We start from the raw sequence: 25,511 nt of genomic DNA on the forward strand, positions 1-25,511 counted from the left end.
ATGGCTCATAATTAATGCACAATGTACATTACAAAGTGCATTATTATGGCCATGCAGAAGTGTACAGACCCACTTGCTGCCTCGGGACAACCCCTTTAACTGCTCACATGAGGTGATTAGGATTAAACGTTTCCCATTTGTCTTCTGTACTGTTATTTTTGAGGGTGTTGTTCCAATTATTGTTACCGATAGTAGTTCTGAGCTGATCAAATTTTGCTTTACTAAAGTTTGTTTTTTTGTCGCTCCCTGATAAGGCTTCTTATTGAATGACATCTGGAAATTAATTATATTGTGGTCACTATTTCCCAAGTACCCCTCAACCTGCACCCCGATTATTCGGTCTGATTTGTTAGTTAATACTTAATCCAGAGTGGCCCTCCCTCTAGTTGGCTCCCGCACAAGTTGGATAAGGTAGTTATCTTTAATTGTTCTCAAGAATTTATAACCGCTGTGAGATTTGCAGGTCCCGTTATCCCTTATTTTATCTGGATAATTAAAGCCCCCGCATAATAATTACTTTGTTGCGGTTTGACACCTCTTCTATTTGCCCTAATAGTGAAGTTTCAGTTTCTTCTGTTGCTTTTGGTGGCCTAAAGAAAACCCCTATCGGTATTGTTATTTTTTTTCTCCCTGTATTTTTACCCACAGAGATTTGACGTGTTCATCTCCTGCACCTATACCTTCCTGTAGCCTCGGCATTAAGTAGGATTTAACGTACAGACATACCCTTCCCCCTTTCTGGTTTCCACAGTTTTTTCCGAAGGAATTGAAACCTTGTAAATTCACCACCCAATCGCACTTATCAATCAAGCCATGTTTCCGTTATTCCGACTATATCGTAGTTTTAATCAGTCATTCTCACTTCAAGGTCACCCACTTTGCTGATCAGACTTCTTGCATTCGTTGCCATACAATTTATACGGGTATTTTTGTTCCTTAATTTCATTTTGCTACTAGTGGTACTATTGGCTGTTCTGTCAGTTCTAACTGTACTAACCCTACCCCCTTCTCGACCCCCATTCCCATTACTTGTACCCAGGTCGCTAACTACACTGACTACCCCCCTTGTTTCTGTTCTTGCCCTTCCCCCAGTCCCTAGTTTAAACACTCCTCCAGCCTTCTAACCATCTTCTCCCGCAACACAGCAGCACCCTCCCTATTAAGACGGAGCATGTCCCTATGGTAGAACCTGCAGCCGACAGCAAAGTCAACCCAGTTCTCCACCCCTCCTTACACCAACTCCGGAGACACTTGTTTAGCTCCCTAAGATGCTACTGCCTTTGTAGTGTGGCTTTAGGTGCAGGTAGTATTTCACCCTAAGCTTGGACCCCAAGTCCCCGAAATCATTTTTGGGGGCCCTCCATTGACCTCCAATTTGTTTATTGGTGCCAATGTGCCCAATGACTGCTGGATCCTCACTAGCCCCTCCGAGTAATCTGTCAATCCGATCCATGATGTGTCGAACTCAAGCGACAGGAAGACAACACATTGTTCGACGATCCCGGTCTATATGGCAGATTGCCCTATTTGTCCCCCTTATAAATCAAGTCCCCCACCACTATGACTGTCTAGCCTGCCCTGCGTTCCCCCTCCCTTTCTCCCTCGAGTAGTTTTGATGTGTAACTTTTTAGTCTAAAAACTGGCATAAAAGTTTTTAAGAATAATCCCTCCCCCCACCCCATGTGCTTTAAAGCTCTTCTTCCCCAAAGTTAAAAGTTACCAGTTTCTATGCCCATTTGGAAAATGTCCCACCATCTCCTTTCAGGCCTTTCATTAAACATGCTCTATCAGTGCAAGTCCGTCAAGAATGCATGGGGCAAGCTTCATTTAAGGGGGGGTGTGGGGGGAGAGTGTAGAAGGAGTAGCATTCAGGCCAAAGCTGAAATCAGAATTCATCAAGAATTGTATCATGTTAACCCTTTCTATTCCAATATCCCTGCCTCCTGCACACACCCCAGATCTTATTTATTTTGGGTGGGAAAGAGTGTTGTGGATTCCTTGGAATTACAAAACAGAACCACATAAATAAGACCCATCAATGATTTTATTAGCAAGTTTTTGAAAATGAAATGTGAGTAAATATGTACTTACTATATATTCTACTATACATGTGAGGTCTGACGTTAAAGTCCCTCTTCTGCATAATGTAATATACAGTACATATGCAGAGAACTCAGATGACGGATCTCTCTTCTGCATAGTTGTTAGAAGCGTGTCAGACCTCACCCAACCTGGGAGTTATGCAGGAAAATTTCAATGGTGGACAATGCCTGACACCAGATTGGAAAGGGTTAACTTTAGGGCTCATATCCATGGACACATGACCGCATATATCATGCACGGAGTCATTCGCAGTGCGAACCTTTTTTTTAAAGAAATTCTCTGCTCCATTTCATAGCGGGGTTGCGTAAGAACCGACGCCCAAATGGAATGTATTGTGTATGGAAGACCGTGCATACATTGCCCATAGAAGAGGATAGGACTTACGCTGTGCGATCCACCAAGAAATAGAGCATGCTGCGATCTATTTCTTGTGCGTTTCGACACGCAAGGTTTACACACTCATGTGAACGGATCAATGAAAGTCCATTTACTTTCATTTGACTCCATTCACTGCGTGTATACGCTTTGAAATCACCCCCATGGACATGAGCCGCTTACAAGGACGACTTCATAATGAAACAAAATTATACCAAAAACACAAACTATGACTTTTTTTTATTAGAGAAAATGTACGCTTATCATTTCTAAATAAATATACATGAAATGAATATAATACAAAACAAAAAAAAAGTTGTTTTTTGCTTAGCTGATTGCAAAGAAATGTTGAGATTAGAGATGAGCGAGCGTACTCGGAAAAGCACTACTCGCTCGAGTAATTTGCTTTATCCGAGTATCGCTGTGCTCGTCCCTGAAGATTCGGGTGCCGGCACGGAGCGGGGAGCTGCAGGGGAGAGGGGGAGGAACGGAGGTAAGATCTTTCTCTCCCTCTCTCCCGCCCGCTCTCCGCTGCGACTCACCTGTCAGCCGCAGCGGCACCCGAATCTTCAGACCCGAGCACAGCGATACTCGGATAAAGCAAATTACTCGAGCGAGTAGTGCTTTTCCGAGTACGCTCGCTCATCTCTAGTTGAGATCCTAAAAAGTAGATATTTCTATAAGTCAGGCTCAATATGTGGTCTTTGTGCAATCATATGTCTAACTGTAACAAGTAAGGAGTGGGTCATTTTGATATGGACTTGTGCCAACATGCACGGAACGGAACCAGCACACGTTACAGGAAAGTGCATAAGAAATGTAATACAGCAAGCAGCATATGTGTTACAAAGTGTAACAACCAACAGAATGTTAAACACTGGAAAATGTACAACATAAACTAAAAGACAAGTGGGGCATTTTATATATAATGTATTGCAGTGCAAGAAGTAGCGACGTTCCACATAAATCAGATTCTGATTGGTTACAAACTCTCCAATATCTCTGTACTGGTTTCTATGTAGGAGGTCCTCTTGTATCTTCCACACTTTAATCTCTCCAGTACTGAGTCTTGATATAGTTGCTAATTTGATACACAACACCACTTGATGGAACACAACTGAAAAAAAACACTGAAAATACAAAATTTCTAATGTGTTGCAATTAATGTGAATAGACCCTGTTGTAGGCATGTGCGCTTAATAGTTCACTTCAAAAAGGCAATTGAAAAAAAAAAAAAAGACATTTCTGTAATTCCTACCCCAAAGAATGTCACGGATATATACAGCAACATCGAACGCTGCTGGAGAAGAGCTTCCTAATCTATTCCATTAAAAAATATCGAGATCCAACCCTAAGTATGGTCTGATAAATCACAAGTGAATTCCTCCTATGTGAATTAAAGCATAAACAGTGATAAAAGCCATTCTGTGGCCCCAACCGACAGTCAAAGATGTGCGGGAACAGCAGATTATCCTATTGGGTGATCTAAAATTTAGGACTGAAAAACTGTAGAAGTAAATCATATTTTTGGTTGCCAACAATTAACAGGCTTTAGGCTACACAGGCGGTCTTTGGTAGTGGAGACATTTTAGTCCCACAATGTTAAATCCGCAGCGTGCAAAAATAAAAAAAAAAAATAAAAAAAAATGATGTGGATTCACCTTATATTCCACGATAGGAATCAAAGGCCAAGCCTCGGATTTTATTCTGGAACTGCTGCAGATTAGACCCAGCGAGTCATCAGTGTGGCTTATTAAATGTGGATGCCACGTCAAGGACCGACATGTCATTTTAATTTTTTTGCAATGTGGATTTCAAGTATGAACCGATTCCCACTGGACTCACTGAGAGGCCAAAACAATGCAGATTTCAAGGCGGATTTCAGTATGGAATATGCACACACACACACACACACACACAAAAAAAAAAGTGTGAACAGAGCCTAAGGCCTCATCTCCACGGGGACAGATTCCCAGCGGGTGTCCCGCACGCATGATCTGCGCCCCTTAGGGATGCATTGGACACCCGCAGATGTCATTTTCCCTTGAGGCGCGGATTACGTGTGCGGGAAATCACCCGCAGCATGCTCCATTTTAGTGCGGGTCTCCCGCGGGGACGGCTCCCACAGGCTTCCATTGAAGCCTATGGAAGCCATCTGGATCCATGGCACACCCACAGCTGAATTCCTGCTCTCCGGCGCGGGAGAGTAGGAGTTCAAAAAAAAAAAAAAAGGTGCATGGGCAATGCGCCGAGCACATCCGCCAGGCCGTAGAAAGAAGATCTGGCCGCGACAGAGGGAAGATCTGCAGCGTCCGTACAGGTAAGTAGATCTTTTTAGGCCTCATGTCCGCGGGAAAGGAGGGACCCGCTGCGGGATTCTGCATGAAGAATCCGCAGCGGGCCTGATTTTCCCCGTGGACATGAGGCTTAAAGGTACGTCCACACACAGTGTAAACAGAGGATTTTCTGCGGTGATTTACAATGCAACATAGGTGGAATTTCAAGAAATCTCATCTGCACGCTGCAGCAGAAAAAAATTTTTATGTAGATTCACCTGTGCTGCTGGATTTTACTCCACAGTATGTCGGTTTATGCAGCGGATTTCACCTATTCAAATGACTGGGGTAAATCCTTACCAGAATCTGTTTTCACACAAATAGATTTTGGTCAACATTTGTAATAAAAAAAAATTTGTAAGCCACCTGATAAGCGGCTTAACTAGGAGGCTCCCGTCCTTGTGACCTATTGGTGTATACGTTTACACCAAGCAATTACAGTTCAAACAAGCAAAACGGAACAATAATCGTTCAGCTTAAACGCGAGCCAACGGCGAATGAGAATCACGTGCCTCTCGTTTGGTCGTTCAGTTTCAGCCGGCATAAAAACCAGAGCCGGCTCATGCACGGAGGCCGCTCCCACACAGTCAGTAAAACGCCTAGTTTCAAACATGCCGTTGTACCGTGATTTTGAGCGCATTGTAAAATATTCAACACCCCATTATAATCGCACGAAAGCAAAGACAGCGCTTGAAAATCACAGCGTTAGAAATGCAGAGTTTGAACACTTGTCAATGGAGGCGTTGTACAGCGTCGTGTACGATAATGGCCTTATTGCACATTTTAGACACTGATTGTTCAATATTTCACATAGGAATGTGGAACACTGAATGATCAGGGATTCTTAACAAGAATCGTGCAGTCTAGATACGCAGCCCGAGTGCGAACGAGGTAGTGATGTCACCAACTCGTTTGCTCGGGCAAACAAGAATTGTGAGATTCTCATCCCATGTAAAAGGGGCAATAAGCAGCATTCTGATCAACACTGATAAAGGCCACAAGCTGGCAGTCTCAACTCAAGGGTAATTTTACACGTAACGAGACATTGTTCGTTCGGGCAAATGAGCAAACGATGACACAGTTTGCTCATTCTCACGTTTAAACACAGATAGTTTATTTCTTTATTCATTGCAGCAGTGAATGATGATTGGTCATTAAACCCCATGATTAGCGAACGAGCCAACGATGATTATGAGGCTTGCATAAAATGAAGGAAAAGCAAAAAAAATTATCTTTCAACCATTGGCAGCGTTTACACTGAATGATTATCGCTGAAATTCGAACGATCCAGCGACTTCTTGTGCATGATAATCTGTGTAAAAATGCCGTAAGTTACTACATACTAAAAAAAATGTACACTCTACTCCTTCTAAAATTAAGCATATCCTATGCTGAGAGAAGAAAATGGCTGAATCCGATGAATTAAACCCATGTGAGGAAAATTATTTGTAATTCCTTTTAGCCTGTCTGAGGCACAATTAGACATTCAAAGATGAGCTCACCACTCGATTCCAAGAAATGCGAGAGCTTCTCCTTGACATTTACTAAAAACCTGCTAATATAAGCCTTTGCTCTATGAATGATTTAAGGCAGATGATGGAAGCTTGTATAATTAATGTCCTATGACTACTCGAGCCTCCAGCGCTATTCATTGTATATACGGTTTTATAAAAAAATTCTTTCCTCTCGTATAAGTGCTTCTGGATGTTAAAAGGCACTTGGACGATGTACCACAGTGCTGACAGCGTGAGCGGCACCAAGGATGGTGAGTGGGACCAGAACGGTCCTTATAAAACGTGGTAAGAAAAGGGTTCCAAAAAGGAGAAACCACTTTCCTTGAGAAAAAGAAAAATCTCCTGGCTAGAAAAAGCATGGCTAGAAAAACTCAGGAGAGATCTTCCCAGTATATATGGTCAATTATATATTCTCCAGTATCCAGTCATCGTTGGATATAGGAGGTACTGATAGCGTGAGGTTTCCTTCAGAGTCTTCCCGGCCACCTTTATGGAGAGCACCCGCTTCTTGATAATACTCTTCCTCTTCGTCAAAATATCCGTTCTCCATGGCGTACGTACATTCGGCATTGGAGGCCGCCTGGCAAGCACCTTTATATTCCTGGATGGACTCATACAGCGAATACAGCTGACAAAGGAGAGACATGTCGAGTTGTCGTAGTCCGACCTGGGAATAGAAGACAAGGCAGGTTATACACTGTGTGATGCAACAGAGTACATATATTACATGCCGGGCGCACCGTCTCACCTTTTTCGTATCGAGTTTTCCAACAGGGTTTGATTTTTGTACATATTACAGTTGGCCATATTCAAGATAAAATCAGATTAAGGCCTGGCTCACATGACCGCATGAGCCAGCGTGCCACAATCGCCACAGACTATCTTGGCGGGTACGTGTGTGTAATACGCACCAAGATGGTACATGGCATGATGTTTCTAGAGCGTGTAGTTTGTGCAATGTCTGAACTTCAGCATGGCAGCAATTGAGAGATTGGTACATAGTATTACGCATGCATAATCTGCTGTGACCACATGCTAATGTGAACCCGGCCTACACGCGTATTTAAAATATTGCTCACAACCCTTTCTTATTCCAGTCCAGTGGCCGCCATCTGCACGGTAAAATGCTAAACTCCATAGTAATTGCCGTCAGTCATGTGATCCACCAAGCACGTCATGTGACCCCCGGTGTTCAGCTGACATTGATCAGGCATCTAATAGGTGAATAGTGGATTACTGAGGAGCAGAACTAATACAGTATTAGGAAGAGCGGCATCTCCTTATGTCTGTTGAGAAGCAGCTCTTCTATTCTTCTCCCTGCCTCCTCTGTGTGGAGTTTTTCTTCCAGCTGACTTTATTAATACAACATGACAATACCACCCGAAGACAGTTGTGCGTTTTTGTTTTTTTTCTAGCAGATAATCTTCTAAAAACTAACAAAAAACACACAGCTGTCTCTCTAGGTGAGGTTATGTTGTTAATGAAGTTACAAAAACCAACACAGAGGAAATATTGGGAAAAAATATAAGCTGCTACTCCACAGACAGTGACAGACATGAGGTTACTGCAGGTAGTACTACTGTATGCCTGGGTTTACACACAGTGGAATCCCAGCGGAAATCTCACGGTTTGGCCGCAGCGTAAAACCGTGAGATTTTTGCCAGGAGAAGTGCCGCTTCAAAACCCGTGGCACTTAGCCGTGGGTTTTGAAGCAGCATGGCCGCTCGCTCTTCCGCTGCGGCTGGCACTCCCATAAAGGAGAGCGTGGCCGCAGTGGAAGAAGAAAAATGTACATGCTGTGGCCGGTTAATCCGCACCGCAGCGACGGCTTCTGCCAGCTTTGGCGCAGCGGATTTGCCGTCCCATGTGGACGAGATTGCCGAGATTAGCGGCCGCAGGCGGATTTGCCGCGGCGAAGTTCCGGACGGAACTTCCGTGGCAAATCCGCCCCATGTGAACCCAGCCTATGAGTTCTGATTCTCAGTAATCTGATCAGTGGGAGTTGAACACCAGGGGTCACATGACATATTTGGTGGGTCACAAGAGTCACATATACTATGGACTATACTATAATAGTGTGGATAGGTAAGGAACTGATGGAAGCAGCATTTAAATTCCCGTCTATTAGAAAACGTGCGATTTCCTATTCTATAACTAAAGAAATGAAACTGTAAAAACACAGTAGTAAGCAGACAACCACTTTAAGTGGGCGACATTCCCTGTTCTATCCTGCCAGGTAGTGAACATTGTTGCTACATACAATCTGTAGAATTACGTTTGGTGGTCAGTCTTAGTCTGAAGTAGACGACATTTCTTTTTTCACTCCCTGCTCATCTGGGGATTTTTGATTTTGCGCAATAGTAAATGCTTGTTAACAGCTATACGCGGCTTTCACACCAGTGAATTATGGGCACATTTTTGCCCCTGCATTACAGACAAGTGCTCCAAGCTGATCGCGGGTCTACTAACCCAAACTCACAACATTAGGTTCCTATGATGCGCTAGTTCAAAAATATGCCGATACATGTGAAAGTAGGCATAATACAGTACCACAACAGACCCGTTGTATCAGACATAGGATGGTATGTAAATGGAAGATATTAGAATGCCTCTGGAGCTTCCCTATAAGTTAATGTGCAGATTTTTACCAATTCCTGTTAAAATGACTGGGGATACAAGTCAAACCAGAATCTTCTCTTCTGCCCCTCACCTGTACAGACAAGGGTTCTGGTTGGCTGGGTTAGAGGGCGAGACGGATAGGGTGGTCACGGTTTTAATGGAACAGCTTCACCATGGAATCCCCTTATCTAATAGCCCTTAATAACTCTGGCCCATATCCAATCGATCACATTAATAATTCACATATTGACTATTTTGACTCCTGATTGGGTCTGCATAAAATTCAAGATTTTAAGCTACAAGTTTATCAAAATACTTCAACAACAACTGTCCATTTGAATATATTTGAAGGTGAGGAAAGGTACATTTTCTCCTGGTTGAGACCACCTAGTAGGCATAAGGAGACTTAACCCTTTCCAATTTCCAATTTGTATCCTGGTTTTCCTAGGGGGCTTACTCTTTTTCTGCCATTATACAATGGCGCTATATGCTGGCTAAAGCCAGTACTGCATGAGGTGACACGTTGGATAGGCTCCAACAGCAGAGAGGCTGACAGAATACAGTAAGAGAACCCTGACGGACGTCTTTCAACATTTCAGGGCGCCACAGGCGTATCTCACATGACATCACGCAGCGCATTGCGTACTTGCCACATGCCGACAATCCCCATACACTATCTTGGCGTGTACATGTGCGCACGTAATATCCACCAAGATATTAAACATGAAATTGGCGTCTTGTGCATAATCATCTCTGGCCGCTGCTTAAAGGAGATGTCCCGCGCCGAAACGGGTTTTTTTTTTTTTTAACCCCCCCCCCCCCGTTCGGCGCGAGACAACCCCGATGCAGGGGTTAAAAAAACCACCCGCACAGCGCTTACCTGAATCCCGGCGGTCCGGCGTCTTCATACTCACCTGCTGAAGATGGCCGCCGGGATCTTCTACCTTCGTGGACCGCAGCTCTTCTGTGCGGTCCACTGCCGATTCCAGCCTCCTGATTGGCTGGAATCGGCACGTGACGGGGCGGAGCTACACGGAGCCGCTCTCTGGCACGAGCGGCTCCATAGAAGACTGCTGAAGACCCGGACTGCGCAAGCGCGGCTAATTTGGCCATCGGAGGCCAAAAATTAGTCGGCTCCATGGAGACGAGGACGCCAGCAACGGAGCAGGTAAGTATAAAACTTTTTATAACTTCTGTATGGCTCATAATTAATGCACAATGTACATTACAAAGTGCATTATTATGGCCATGCAGAAGTGTATAGACCCACTTGCTGCCTCGGGACATCTCCTTTAAACCAGATTTTCTATTGGCTGTCATGTATTCGTATTGATGGCTACCTTCCTTCTATGGTTTGTAGAGTTTTAAAAAAATATCCGTAATAAAGTTTTGTTTACCTATAATATTTTGTAATGCGCACATTTCACACTAAGTTAGGGTTTGTTCACATCAGCGTTGGAGGTTCAGTCGCTAACTACCGTAACGAAACAGCGCAGGAAGCTGCACTATTTTGTCCTGTAAAACACAGCAAAAAGCCAGACTGCCGTCCGGAAGTCTAACAGGCCCATCATAGAGAGAGAATTGTACTTTCCTCGTGGCTACTCAAAACGCTCAGCTGCCAGCAATATATTAAGGAGATGCCAAACATGACATCTACTAGTATTGTATTCAAAGAACCCACAGAGAGAAAAAAAAAATAAAAAATCTATATTGACAATTTGCTGGTAGAAGGGTTTCCTCGTGGCATCCACTTACCTCAATAACTCTTACCAACTCCTGCCCACATCCAACCAATTACCTTAATAATTCACATTCTGATATCTGGTTTGGTCAGCAGTAACGAATACAGATTTTAAGATCCAGAACTCAAGAAGAAGGACTAATCCATGGTGACAGTCATTTCAGATACTCTAGTTGGGACAGTCTATCATCTACTTTCAATACGCCTGTCCCATAACCAGTAGTGCTCAGCACGGCTGCTTCCAGTTTGCGTGGCGCATGGTCATCTACAGCTCTCTTGAGAACTTACATTGGAGGTTTACACCTCTTTTGGATGGCAGAAATATCGCAGATTCATCCATAACAACAACATCTACAGAAATCCATGTCATAAAAAGGGTTCATTTGCCCTATACGCGCATATATTGAAGGATAGTCATTCATCTGAATGGCTATGCTGTAATGCTACACGTCCTGCGGCGACCATTGTAGGGTAAATGCCAGCTGTTTGCGGGTGGGTCGAGAGCGGGACCCGTGGTGATCAGCTGATCACTATGGGTACTGTATTTTGAAAGGCTGTCTCTAATGGGTCAATCCTTTTAAAGGGGTTTTCCAGGGAAATACTGTTGATGACGTATCCGCAGGATAGGCCATCAATAGTTGATCGGCTGGGGTCCGTCACTCAGCATGTTAGCTGCCTGCTGCCAGCTGCAGCGCTACACATAGGGGAATGGAGCGGAAGTTGCTCTGGCTCAAGTGTGGTGGCCGATGTGTAACTGCTGGCTTTGGCGTCATTAAAATCAAATCAATGGAGCTGCACCTGCAGTTACAAGCGCTGGCCACTATATAGGGAATGGAGCAGTATGCACCTGCAGTTACAATCGCTGGCCACTATATAGGGAATGGAGCAGTAGTTTCCATTCTGCTCTGTGTGTAGCACCACTGATACTCGGCACCTGCTCAGCTGATCAGTGGCGGAGCCCAACAGGTCAACTAGTGACGATCTATCCTGAGGATAGGTCGTCAATAGTATTTTCCTGGAAAATGCATTTAAGCTTTCCCGTCCAATCTGACATTGAGCATAGAGAGACCAGTGCATGCTGGGAAGTAGCAGAGACAACTGTGACACCTGGGGAGTGTTGTGCATGGGTCCCACTCTATTTAGAAAGAACTATAGCTGATACTGTAAGGGTTCTTTCACTCAAACATAAATACGCAGTGAATAGAGCCCATCGATTTCAATGGGTTCATTCATTGCTGCAGATTTTTCACATGTCCCATCTTGAGGCGTATCATGAACCGAAATAGCCCATTGAAATCAATGGGCACACATAAATACAATGGAAATGCACAAATCAGTGTGATTTTGTGCTTTTTTTAGACGTACACTACCGTTCAAAAGTTTGGGGTCACATTGAAATGTCCTTATTTTTGAAGGAAAAGCACTGTACTTTTCAATGAAGATAACTTTAAACTAGTCCTAACTTTAAACAAATGCACTCTATACATTGCTAATGTGGTAAATGACTATTCTAGCTGCAAATGTCTGTTTTTTTGTGCAATATCTACAAAGGTGTATAGAGGCCCATTTCCAGCAACTATCACTCCAGTGTTCTAATGGTACAATGTGTTTGCTCATTGGCTTAGAAGGCTAATTGATGATTAGAAAACCCTTGTGCAATCATGTTCACACATCTGAAAACAGTCTAGCTCGTTACAGAAGCTACAAAACTGACCTTCCTGTGAGCAGATTGAGTTTCTGGAGCATCACATTTGTGGGGTCAATTAAACGCTCAAAATGGCCAGAAAAAGAGAACTTTCATCTGAAACTCGACAGTCTATTTTTGTTCTTAGAAATGAAGGCTATTCCATGCGGGAAATTGCTAAGAAATTGAAGATTTCCTACAACGGTGTGTACTACTCCCTTCAGAGGACAGCACAAACAGGCTCTAACCAGAGTAGAAAAAGAAGTGGGAGGCCGCGTTGCACAACTAAGCAAGAAGATAAGCACATTAGAGTCTCTAGTTTGAGAAACAGATGCCTCACAGGTACCCAACTGGCATCTTCATTAAATAGTACCCGCAAAACACCAGTGTCAACATCTACAGTGAAGAGGCGGCTGCGGGATTTTGGGCTTCAGGGCAGAGTGGCAAAGAAAAAGCCATATCTGAGACTGGCCAATAAAAGAAAAAGATTAAGATGGGCAAAAGAACACAGACATTGGACAGAGGAAGACTGGAAAAAAGTGTTGTGGACGGATGAATCCAAGTTTGAGGTGTTTGGATCACAAAGAAGAACGTTTGTGAGACGCAGAACAAATGAAAAGATGCTGGAAGAATGCCTGACGCCATCTGTTAAGCATGGTGGAGGTAATGTGATGGTCTGGGGTTGCTTTGGTGCTGGTAAGGTGGGAGATTTGTACAGGGTAAAAGGGATTCTGAATAAGGAAGGCTATCACTCCATTTTGCAACGCCATGCCATACCCAGTGGACAGCGCTTGATTGGAACCAATTTCATCCTACAACAGGACAATGACCCTAAACACACCTCCAAATTGTGCAAGACCTATTTACAGCAGAAGCAGGCAGCTGGTATTCTATCGGTAATGGAGTGGCCAGCGCAGTCACCAGATCTGAACCCCATTGAGCTGTTGTGGGAGCAGCTTGACCGTATGGTACGCCAGAAGTGCCCATCCAACCAATCCAACTTGTGGGAGATGCTTCTAGAAGCGTGGGGTGCAATTTCTCAAGCTTACCTCAACAAATTAACAGCTAGAATGTCAAAGGTGTGCAATGCTGTAATTGCTGCAAAAGGAGGATTCTTTGACGAAAGCAAAGTTTGATGTAAAAACAATGTTATTTCAAATACAAATCATTATTTCTAACCTTGTCAATGTCTTGACTCTATTTTCTATTCATTTCACAACGCATGGTGGTGAATAAGTGTGACTTTTCATGGAAAACACAAAACTGTTTGGGTGACCCCAAACTTTTGAACGGTAGTGTACATAAATACACAGGTATTCAGCGAATTTCAGTCTGTGAATATGCTGCGTATTCATGGACGAGAATATGCAATACGGCCGTGTGAGAGCCCTTGATGTATGGTTGCCTCAACTCCTGCTCAGCATCTAGCAGCTTCTCTCCATCTCATCGGATGGGAGACACATGGGGCAGCTCTGTGTCACCACTTGACTATAATCTGAACACAACTGCTATTTTATCTGCCATTGTGCGTAATAAAATAGGCTCCAGAAGTCTGCTGGGCGCACAGTAACCGCTCAGGCATTTATTGGGCGACAGGAGAGCTCCATCATACGGCCATTGTTATTGTGAAGTCCTCCAGGCACATGCAGTCCATAAAAGGATGACAGATGACGGCATGGCAGCAGCCATAAAAGTCCTTCCCGGCAGTAGTCCGTGCGTAGCAGGCTGCGCTCTCACAATTAATGATACTGCCCTACAGCTTCCAGTCACGGTGAAAAGCCTGGTTTTTCCTCCCTTTTTTCATTGCAGAATAGAAGTAATTAGTTTAAAATTTACTGGGAAATGAACAGCACAAGTGTTGAGCGATTTATCATTCGCACGAGCGAACGGTGTCAGAGTTCGCTTAAGCAGCCCATTTATACAGGTAGATGAATCGTTGGCTCGTAAATCGTTCGGCCGTTTCACACTTGCTGCATAAATGATTGAGAACGACTGAACGATCGGTATATAAACCCAACAATTAATGAATGCATCACAGAAAGGGAAATATAAAAACAATCACTGAAAACAGCCATACACTTGCTGATACAAGAGGGCAACTATGTGCACCACCTCAACACAGGTGCAACTGGCTCCCTCATTTGGTAGTTTGACAACCTGCATGCTGAGGTGGTGCACGTATTTGCCCTCCTGTATCAGCTAGTATATGGCCGTTTTCAGCGATTGAACAATTAATGAACAAGCCAACGATGATTTCATGCTTGCATAAAAATTAATTGCTCGCTCCACTACTCGTCATTCCAGTTAAACACTCTCAAACGGCTTCACGATTCTCGTTGAATGAGTCGACGATCTATCTGCCTGTCTAAACAGGCTGTACGAGAACCAACTAGCTGGTGATGACGTCACCGGCTCATTTGCTCATGCAAACGACAATCATTCCATCTAAAAGGGCCCTTAGAAAATTCCATATCTAAAAGACAGAAACCCCAGGCATTCCAAATACTAGATCCCAATACCTATACTTGCAAAAACCCTGAAACTGTCTGTACTTGGAGAGCTTTTCTTTCAAGAGGAGACTCTGGCTTATATTCCCAGTCATTGTTACATTGCCTATTAGAGGGTCAGACATTGACTTTCAATAGGTGGTGGTGTTGAAGCACTGTACCATCTATTTGCATACCAAATTTCCCAGAGGTGCATTGCATGGCCTATAAGTCTCTTCAAGCCTATTAAGTGCTCTTCACAAATAAAAAACTGTACACCTCCCAACCCTTATGTTAGAGACACAGTTATCGTGTTTCCCCGAAAATAAGCTCTAGCATAATTTTTCAGTGGGAATCTTGAAATATAAGCACTACCCTAAAAATAAGCCCTAGTTACAGGGAAAAAAAAAAAAAGTCAACAGGAATGTATTGGGTGAAAAGGGCCATAAAAATGCAATTGCTACATTTTTACAGCGCTTTTCCAGGTCAGCTCAGTTACTTACCCAACAGGCTCAGTCCAGATCGCTCCCACTACTTACCAGAGCCCTAACCCGGTTCCTGCAGTTCTCGGCAGACCACACAGGATAACTTCCTGGTTACTGGAGTCATAAATCCCGCCTCCACGCCTTAGCCAAGCAATGCAGCACTCAGAGAACCAATCACAGCCATCCCTTAGTGGAGGCGGGATTTATGAATTCTGTAACCAGGAAGTGATCCTCTGTGGGCAGCCGAGAACTACAAGAACACGTCGGGGCTTTATTTTGCTTCACGATGCCACAACTGACCTCAGAGTCAAAATTCAGGGGCTGGCTGTATAGTAAAATTCCCCTTGTGGGACCTTAGGTGACCCGACTAATAGATTAGGGAATCACATGATAATCAATTCTCTAATACATTCTTATTATCTACACGGCTCCCTATCCAAGATGATGCGTTTGAGAAAAAGCTTACAGGATGGTGCAGAACTCAAGTTATTCATCACATTCAGTGGCTTACAGATTTATTGTAGGCAATTGCAGTTATGCAAGTCCCGATCAAACAACTAGTTTTGCTTCAAAAACTACAATGCGTTTTTCCCAGGACCATATTCTCCTGATGACCATAGGAACCATGTATACTAATGCAGGAGACAGAAACAGATGACCCGGTTTCCCACCGGTATGGAAGATTTGAGGATGTTCAGCAAAGGTAATGCAGGACATTAAATACGGGCAGTACTACACGTTGTCCAAACACAATATACCAAGGGCTCAAAAAAAAGATAATATCAGAACATATCCTATTTATCCTGCAGAACGGTAAAACAATTAGGCCATGTATTCTATGGAAATCCTATAGTTTTACTGAAAGTGGCCCACTTAACTTTCACAATGCAGGAACTCTGGGAAGAATATGTGTGACTTCTCTCCGTGAAATACACAGGATACAAGTGCAGATTATTACCCGCACGTAACACTATGCTGATTTAATACTGCAGCTTTCTCCGCCGTGGTCGCCCTGATGACCTCCATCTGCTGGGAGATTTCAGAGTACGATACAAAAATATAACCAGATTGTTAAATCAAGCTCTTAATTAAATATTGGGATTTTAATGAGCCATGTGTGATGAATGCATCACTCTCCTCTCCCAATTACATGGGTGGCACTGCGCTATCTTGAGCTGTTAAAGACCTGGCACATATGCTCTTCATTTCATAAGAAGTGAGGTATAAAAATAGCAGATCCTGTTTCTCAATCTTCTTAGTCTACCTAAGTCTCTGGCCTTGGGCTTGACAGTAGTCGGCGTACAATAGATCTACCTATACTCTAATTAAATGATTCACATACCCTCGTGATCCTTAATACAAGGGAATAGGCCATGTAGGGCTTCCTTATTTTCGGATAAGACCTTTATCCTACTATATTACTTGTCAGCATACTTTATGGTGGGATAAAACGAGAAACAAAAGACACATTTATACTCAAAAGTAATTTTTACCTCCTAAGACGACAAAGACAAAAAAGAAAGAAAGGCAGTAAAGCAAAACTATAAAAGACACAAAGTCTCTGCCGTCTGTCTTCCAAGAGGAGCTCCGTGATCAGTCACTGGCAGTGTTCACACTGAATGATTACCAACAAATGATAATTCATTTGCTTACCTTCGTTATTCAATTTAGGCAGGCATTACAATCAAAAGACAAATCGGCCTGTGTAAACAGCCAATCATTCATCTATGAATGACTGCCTGGTTACTGTGAATGGAGGTGGATGGCCGGAACAATCTCCAGTGTGTTCCACATTCATCCACTGAATGATTATCGCTCCTATGTGAAAGCTCAGGAGTGGTAATTGTTGGGACGATTGTTGGGCACTTAAGCACCCGACAATCATCCTGTGTAAAAGAACCCTAACAGCCAGCCGACCATTCATTCATAAATTCATAGGAGAAATAACAGAGGGACTGTACAATGCAGAGTTATGAAAAAAGTTATTATGTTCCAGGGTCGAAACACCCTCAATATCTGTCAGTGTAGTGACTGTCCAGCCGACAACTACTCCTCTTGACTTTTCCATACACATGCATGCGTAGCTGAGCGTGCATTCAGTTTCCAAGGGGAGAGTGAAAAGAGCTCCTGCCAGGCAGCTTCTGTATCAGCTTGTCTCCAAGGAGAACAAAAAGGGTCAGGCATTGAAATTCAACATGCCCGATTGTTCTTTCCTCCAACACCATTGGTCTAAGAAAGTCTGGATCCCCATACACATCAGCTGGTCCAGCCAAAACACTGAGCTGACTTTTCTCTAATGTGTATGGGAGATTTTAGAAGAGCAAGATTCTTCGGTAATCTAGAAAATACCAGTTAGGACCTATTCACACAGGCGAGAATGTCACGCGAGTTTTGTGCATTGAGAGATGCATAAAACTCACAAATATGAACTCCATTCTCTTGAATGGACTGAACTATTTTTTCCCCTTGCAGCAATAAGAACCACAGCATGGTCCATCTTTGGGTGTTCCCACAGAATGCCTCGCCCACTGTTTTCAAAAGAACCTTAAAAGACATCTCATGGCACTCGCATGCCGTGTGATGCGAGGTTTCTCATTGAAGACAATTGGAAAAACAATCCTCTGATGTGCATAAAACACGCGCCCGAGGATCGCAATTTCACAGAAACAGATGTATTGTTCAATCTTCCTTAGTTGCATATTACCCAGAGGAGCACGCATGGCCTTATAAGTCTCCTCACTCACTTTCTGGGTACTCTCCCTAAGGAGAAAAGATAGTGTTCCTTATCCACATCACAGGCCTCTTGCTAGCCAAGCCAGAAACCTACTGCACACTGATGAGGGGGCAACCCCCCCCCAACCCCCCCCCCCCCCAATCACTCCTCACCCCCGTTCCGAAACAGCCGTCTGTGTATGGATTCTGGCTTGGCTTTCAATTCCCAGTCATTGTTACAAGGCTTGTATAAAGAGTCTAACATTGACTTGCAGGAATGCTTCCTTGCAGTAGGTGGCGCTGCAGAGGTATTGTTCCATTTCTTCTAAGTCTCCTCACTCACCTTCTAGGTGCTCTCCCTAAGGAGAAAAGATAGCGTTCCTTACCAAATTTCACAGAAGTGATGCGAGGCATTTTTGAATGAAAAACGTCTTGCATCAGCGTGAAAAATAGCACGTTGGAGAGCGCAATATCAGTATGAGTTTTTCGGCCTGTTATTGCGCTCACCCGTGTGAATGTAGCCTTACTTTGATATTGCAAGTCGCTGCACTGCTTTATTTCATAGCGCGTCTTTATATCGCTAACAAAAAGTGGTTGTGGGTGTCTAGAACACGGTTCTTGCATTGAAGACTTTATGCGCAAGGGGATCTCTGCATACTCAAGCACAGTTATCATAGCAAACACTTGTTAGACCTGCCTACAAAAAAAGGGTTAAACTCACCATTTCTTTCCTAAGTAAAGCTAGTGCTGCATCTAAATTTGGCGGCTTTGGGTGAGCTTGAGAGCCGCCACTTGAACCTCCGCGGCTTAGGTCATCTTGAATGCGAGACTTCTGTGCGTAGACTCTCTCGAGGTCCCTCCAGCCCGACCCTCCACTTGAGTTTAGCAGACCACTAAGGCTCTTTGGCAGTGGAGGCAAGCCCTCCATGCAAGGGGTCAGCGGAGCAACAGCTGCGTGGGATCCACTCATCACTTGTACCGACAGCGGGAACACAGCCAAATATTCCTCCTAGAGAACAAACATTTGTAACATATTACAAAAATTGCAATTACGGCGTTAATATTGTTACAACATTTAGTTTCTGCTACAGCATCGCAATTACCAGGAAACTGAAGGAGACGCCTTGGAACCAGAAGCGTCTGAGGGGCTCCGAGACTAGAGTCTTCAGAAATAAGACTATTTAGAGGGTTTTGTGACTGCTCCTTACAGTAAAGGTACACATATAGAAAAGGATTATTTAGCGACCGTTATCATATGTCTGTAGATAGAATTAGGAGTGCTTTCTCTTTGATTGACCCCAATGTTGTCTTAACATATGGACGCGATCCAGAAGAAACAAGGAGGCATACGGTCCGATGGTGCATCCTGCCGGGTTGGGAACAGCTGCGCTCACACTTGTATGGAGACAGTAAGGCACAAAGTACGGTTATGTATGCATGCCAGTGATACAAAGGACCGCCATATACTGTTTACGGGTTTCGCTCCACTTCCTATGCTGGCCATATAGGATTAACTGAACTATTGATGCCTCCCCCCTTATAACCACTGGCCAAGAATTACAGTAAGGAGAGGGAGATAAGCAGCTGCCAGACGCCAAATCCAAATGGACTCTTGTTTTCCCTCATTAGGAGACATTGACAGATGAGCGACATTACTAATCTCTGCCCATCTGCCCTTTAACGGGATTCAGAAAATTACCTATTTAAATTCTCAGATTAACCCTTTTTTTAAAAAAAAACAAAAAAAAACCACACGTTTAATGTCACAATGTATATTTAAAAATAAAAAAAAATTCTAAAATCATGATGTTTTCACATACACTAGTCCTAATAGCCTGACACATCCTGTTCTGTAGAGAAAACTTTTCAGTGGTCAAGGTAACACCTCTATTTACAGATAACATAAGATCTACCATTCATAATAGGAGAGAGTCACAGCTCACCTCTTCCCCCTCCCTGCATAGGTTACTGAAGCAGCCTATAACAATCTTCCATAGAAGTCAGACATCTGTCTAGGATAATTTAGTGAATCCTGCACTGTGGGGGGGGGGGGGGGGGTAGGACCCGATGACCCTGGAGGTCTCTTCAAGTCAATTGCATCTATGGCCCGTGAGTTCTGCTGTGAAGCGTATCTCTGAATGCAGTTAACTGCAGCTCAGACAAGATGGCCACCCTCAGTTATATACAGAAAACAGAATACTCAGATGATTAAAAACAAATTAGAAAACTAAAAACTGTTTCACAATCTGGTTTTAATTAATACATAAATATATAGGTGATATGTTCCTACTCTTATGTGTTTAAGGGGTTGAAGGGGTATTCCGGTGACATCAAGTTTTTCCCTACCCAAAGGATAACAGATAACTAGCTGATCGGTGGGGGTCTGACTGCCGAGATCCCCATCGATTGCAAGAAACGGGGGCCAGTGTCCCTCGAATAGACTGGATGTGTGCATGTTTGGCCACGGCTCCATTCATTTCAGTGGGTGCACTAAAACAGCAGAATTCCAAGTGCTTGGCCATCTCCGGTGATTGGTGGGGGGTTACAACTGATGCCGGCTTATCTCCTTCATTCCTCTTTTTCCCTGACATCAAGTTCAGCCATATGGTGGGCTTGGACGACCAATGTCTAATGGGCCTTTAGATGCAAATGTCTAGCATTACTTGCCAGCACAGATTTGATGGCCTGACTTTCAGAAGTAGTCTGAAATCATAGGACCACCCATCACTACCACTTATAGTCCCTATAGTCACCTCACCAAGAGTACAAAAACCACCACAACATGATTTTTCATCTGGCTGTCACACAGTGTGGCTACCACACTACTGTCAGCATCGCCATGGCCCATAGGCAAAACTTTTTCCGTGCACTTCTTGCCCGTCTTGTTCCCACTTCCCCGGTGGACGATCGCTCATCTTTATTCCTTTGATGTGACGGTCAAATAACAACTTTCCTTATTAAGCAAACAGAATCTGTCAAACGGCAATTGTGTGCGCTGCATCAGGCTGGCACATCGCCACTTCCCTTTGAGCCTGCCGTCTCCCGTACCAGCCGGGCGCACTGTGTATATAATTACCTTTTTACTGGTCATTCCACTGAAAGACATTTACATATAGTTCAATATGCGTTCTACATAACTTATCGGAGGACCGGCGATGTATAGAAAGCACTATAATTTGCAGTATGTCCTCATTAGAGCAAAACAGATTAATAATAGATGCCCCATCTGTCCGGAGCTGCTAAACAGCAAGCAGATCAAAGCACGGCTCCGACCTGGTCCCCCGTCTGACTATTCCGCATATTAACAAATACGTCCCAACGGCTCCTGAATGGAGACTTCTCAAACCAGAAGCCAAGTGTAGAAAGCCAGAGCGTACTGCTCCTTTAAGGTTGTTGCTCACTTTAAGGAATCCGAGTTGCGTTGGGTTAAAGTAAGAGCACAAAGCACAAGGGTGGGGATAAAGTAACATCTGGGGAATAGCACTACTTTACAAGACCTTAATAACTGGCAAGGACGCAAGACAGACAAGCCTGCAGCCCACAAGGGCATGTCCAAGCCGAGCACAGGCGGCCGGATCAGATTAGCATCAGAATTAAGGGTGGCTCAGTATGGGAGCACACAACAATAAACTGCAATCCTGGGAGTTTCTTTTCCCCCTATTGTACAAATCTCAGGTGGACACAACAAACAGAAACACAAGACTAGGACAAAGCTACAGGAGAGCGGGCATTCAACCCATCCGGCTGCTGTGCTAATAGTATACATCTCTAAATTATGCTTGCTGCTTCATAATGAACTGTAGAGACCAAATCAATTACATGAACCTTCCTGCCACTTTTACCTGACATGGCTCATTTACGAGGGGTATTCCAGGACACATTTATTGATGACCACTAGGAACCAGCTGGTCGGATCCCTGTAGATCAGCTGATTCTCGATGCCGCTGTCACAGCAGTCAGCGCGGACTGTAGCACAGCGGTCCAGGTTGGTACTGTAGGGGCAGTTCCTGTTGAATAGAATGGGCACTGCCCCTGCAGTACCAACTGGGCTACACTTTGAGGTAATTGCTTACCAATGAGGTAATGGAGGCTCCGGGAGCCAGCTGATCTCCACAATCATCTATTGATGACCTGTCCATCATCAATAGAAAACGTAAGTCCTGGAATGCCCCTTTAAATATAATGCCCCTAGGTGGAGCTTTGATGGTAGCTGAAGGATGCCAGTCCTCCCGAAGCTCCTGGGCGCCTTCAGTGCAGTGCGGTGATATGCTGAATATCTCGATGGAAAGCTGGTGGACCTCAATGGTGTCCACTGGAGATTGTAAAAATGCCGGATGTTTCTTACTGAATTCAATGGGAAACACTTGCAAACCTCTGACGCACGTGAAACGCACGCCTGAAGATCACATAAGTGATGCGAGAAAAATGCGTGAAAAACGCACATGGGCGAGCGCAATATCAGGCCGAGTTTCTCAGCCCGATATCGCACTCGCCTGTGTGAATGTAGGCCGGATTCACAGGGGCGTATAATATGCAGCGAATAGAACCCAGTGGCTTCGTTTTTACGTACGTATTTTTCCAACGCATGTTGGTCACGCAAAAAAAAAAACAAAAAAAAAAAAACGCAGCATATCTTTTTTTCTGTCCCCATAAGTCCAGAGGGATGCGCAATACGCTGCGTAATGGCATAGAAAAGGCCGCTACTTGGACGCAGACTAAATTAGCCATCTTAACGGTCGGGCACCGCAGTGCGTAATTTTTTGGGGTGTGCAAAAACCAGCAAAATATACACCGGTGTGTTTAAAAAAGTAATGTTTGTTCCACCAACACGCAGCGCTCTTGTGCGCGCAAAACCGCATATCTCGTGTGTATCTGGCCTAAAGAGCAAATAACGGAAGCACAACGGACCCGCGGGGTCTTATTAGACGCCGTCCGATTTTCCTGGTCTGGAGACAGACAAAGGAATACCAAAATGTGGGCAAGACCTCCGCCACCTTGGGGCGCCGCGGGCAAGACCTCCGCCACCTTGGGGCGCCGCGGGCAAGACCTCCGCCACCTTGGGGCGCCGCGGGCAAGACCTCCGCCACCTTGGGGCGCCGCAGACAATCTCCGTCCCGCATGGTGGCTCTTCATCATGATCAGCGGAATCTCCCAATAAGTTGTAAAGTTTCTGTTGCCCCCCTGCAGGTCCACAAGACCCCGGTTACTGCTCTGCTGCTGGAAGCCATTCCCTTCAAGGACCCCCAACGTTTTTTAGGGTCCGTCCACCTTCCCCCACTACTAGCCCGTCCATCCCCCAGCAGGTCTACAGAGTGTGGCCATCTCCCGTCCCCATCACATGCTCTGCCCGGTGACACACCGGCCCCGCCGCCTCACACTCACGTCTCGTCACGGTGCGGCTTTGTGTCCTCTAGCTGCGCGCCGCTCCCGCCGTCATTCCTCTCGGCCGCCCGCCCGTGTGTGGAGCTGCTGATGTGTGTGATGGGGGAGGGCGGCGGACGCTTCCTCAGCTGTGGCCGCCTGCCGGGGTGGGGGCTAGCTGTTGGTGCAGCAGGGAGGAGGAGGAGGACGGGCAGTGATACACCCAGCAGCAGCCTGTGGAGTGGACGGGGACCCCTGGATATGGCGGCAGCACTAGCAGGCCTGGGCAAGAGGGAGGACTGGCATCAGGAGGAGGGTTAGAGCTACACAAATGCTACAAATGTGTCATTAGTATTTGTAGTGTGGAGTCCAGACCACGCCCGGTAACGGTAGACCACGCCCACAACATACAGCTATCCATATACTTCTATATGTGTCTATACTGTACGGTATGATACACATCATTGTAGTGGTGGGTAATCAATACCTGCATAGAATGCGCAAACTATATACCCGTCAGAAATAAATCCCCTTCCTTGAAGGAGTTGTCAGAAGAAAGTGATACATTCTCTGTGTGATTGTAACCTTGAAATTAGTCATTACAATATCAGAACACATGAAAAACTGACCCCTTGAAATGAAGTTCTAGTACCCTGTTGTACTGCCTCTAGCTTGGATACAAGATGTGATACGGGCAGGCATGGAGGCTCTAGTACCCTGTTGTACTGCCTCTAGCTCGGATACAAGATGTGATATGGGCGGGCATGGAGGCTCTAGTACTTTGTTGTACAGCCTCTAGCTTGGATACAAGATGTGATACGGGTGGGCATGGTGGCTCTAGTACCCTGTTGTACCGCCTCTAGCTTGGATACAAGATGTGATACGGGTGGGCATGGTGGCTCTAGTATCCTGTTGTACCTCCTCTAGCTTGGATACAAGATGTCATACAGGTGGGCATGGAGGCTCTAGTGCCCTGTTGTACTGCCTCTAGCTTGGATACAAGATGTGATACGGGTGGGCATGGAGGCTCTAGTGCCCTGTTGTACTGCCTCTAGCTCGGATACAAGATGTGATACAGGGGCATGGAGGCTCTAGTACCCTGTTGTACTGCCTCTAGCTTGGATACAAGATGTGATACAGGTGGGCATGGAGGCTCTAGTACCCTATTGTACTGCCTCTAGCTTGGATACAAGATGTGATACAGGTCGGCATGGAGGCTCTAGTATCCTGTTGTACCGCCTCTAGCTTGGATACAAGATGTAATACAGGGGTAAGGAGGCCCTAGTACCCTGTTGTACTGCCTCTAGCTTGGATACAAGATGTGATACGGGCAGGCATGGAGGCTCTAGTACCCTGTTGTACCGCCTCTAGCTTGGATACAAGATGTGATATGGGCAGGCATGGAAGCATACAGATTCTGTATGGTATCTTGTGGCACATTGGTCACCATTTGCTGTAACTGAGCCTCTAGATAATACAAACTTGTAGGCTATTGAAGTTGGCATCACAGATGGTCCCATACATGTTCTATTGGCGATAAATCTGGTGACCGGGCAGCCACGGAAGTGTGGTAATATAGTGGAGGCTTTCTGTGACCCCCTTGTGTGTGCGGCCGAGCATTATCCTGCTGGAAAATGCCTCTTGGAAGCCGCCATGAGAGGAACACATGTGGCTGCAGGATGTCCTGAAAATATCGTTGGGCTGTCATTGTCCCTCATACCACTACTAGGGTAATCGACTGTCATATGTGATGTCCTCCCAGACCATCACACCAGCAGGGGGCAGTGTGCCACTCCACAGCAAAGGCAGGATTGAGGCGCTCACCCCTACGTCTCTAGGCACAAGCACGGCCATCGTCAGTGCCCAATTAAACCTAGATTCGTCGCTGAATACAACCCGGTTCCACTCCGTAGCGTCCAGTTTTATCATTCATGATGCCACTGCAAACAGAGGTGACGATGGGTGTCAAAAGCAGTACATGTAATGGGCGCTATGAGACTAAATGTCCTACAACCAAGCTCCTGGAAATGGTACTGACAGACACAGGGGCCTGTAACAATGGTGCCTCATGTCTCTGGATGGCGGACAGCAAAAC

The 25,511-nt window shown here is 44.9% G+C and overlaps 1 protein-coding gene across 1 annotated transcript; it reads right to left on the reverse strand.

The window, feature by feature from the left end:
• Positions 1-2,701: 2,701 nt before the first annotated feature.
• FAM89A (family with sequence similarity 89 member A) lies at positions 2,702-23,711 on the reverse strand. The gene is made up of 3 exons (XM_066595916.1): positions 23,438-23,711; positions 18,777-19,064; positions 2,702-6,995 (listed from the first exon to the last, which is right to left on the reverse strand). Exons 2-3 carry the CDS (start codon positions 19,023-19,025, stop codon positions 6,732-6,734), a joined length of 513 nt encoding a protein of 170 aa, XP_066452013.1. The 5' UTR covers positions 19,026-19,064; positions 23,438-23,711; the 3' UTR covers positions 2,702-6,731.
• Positions 23,712-25,511: the final 1,800 nt, after the last annotated feature.

Source organism: Eleutherodactylus coqui, chromosome 3 (genome assembly GCF_035609145.1).
Source record: "Eleutherodactylus coqui strain aEleCoq1 chromosome 3, aEleCoq1.hap1, whole genome shotgun sequence".
In the NCBI taxonomy this organism is placed as follows: Eukaryota; Metazoa; Chordata; class Amphibia; order Anura; family Eleutherodactylidae; genus Eleutherodactylus; species Eleutherodactylus coqui.

Bases quoted from the DNA above. Each gene is read 5' to 3' on its own strand.
- FAM89A (XM_066595916.1), bottom strand. From the start codon at position 19,025: ATGAGTGGATCCCACGCAGCTGTTGCTCCGCTGACCCCTTGCATGGAG. The intron at 6,996-18,776 runs GTGAGTTTAACC...TTCTATTCCCAG, and splicing joins CTTTACTTAGGAAAGAAATG to GTCGGACTACGACAACTCGA.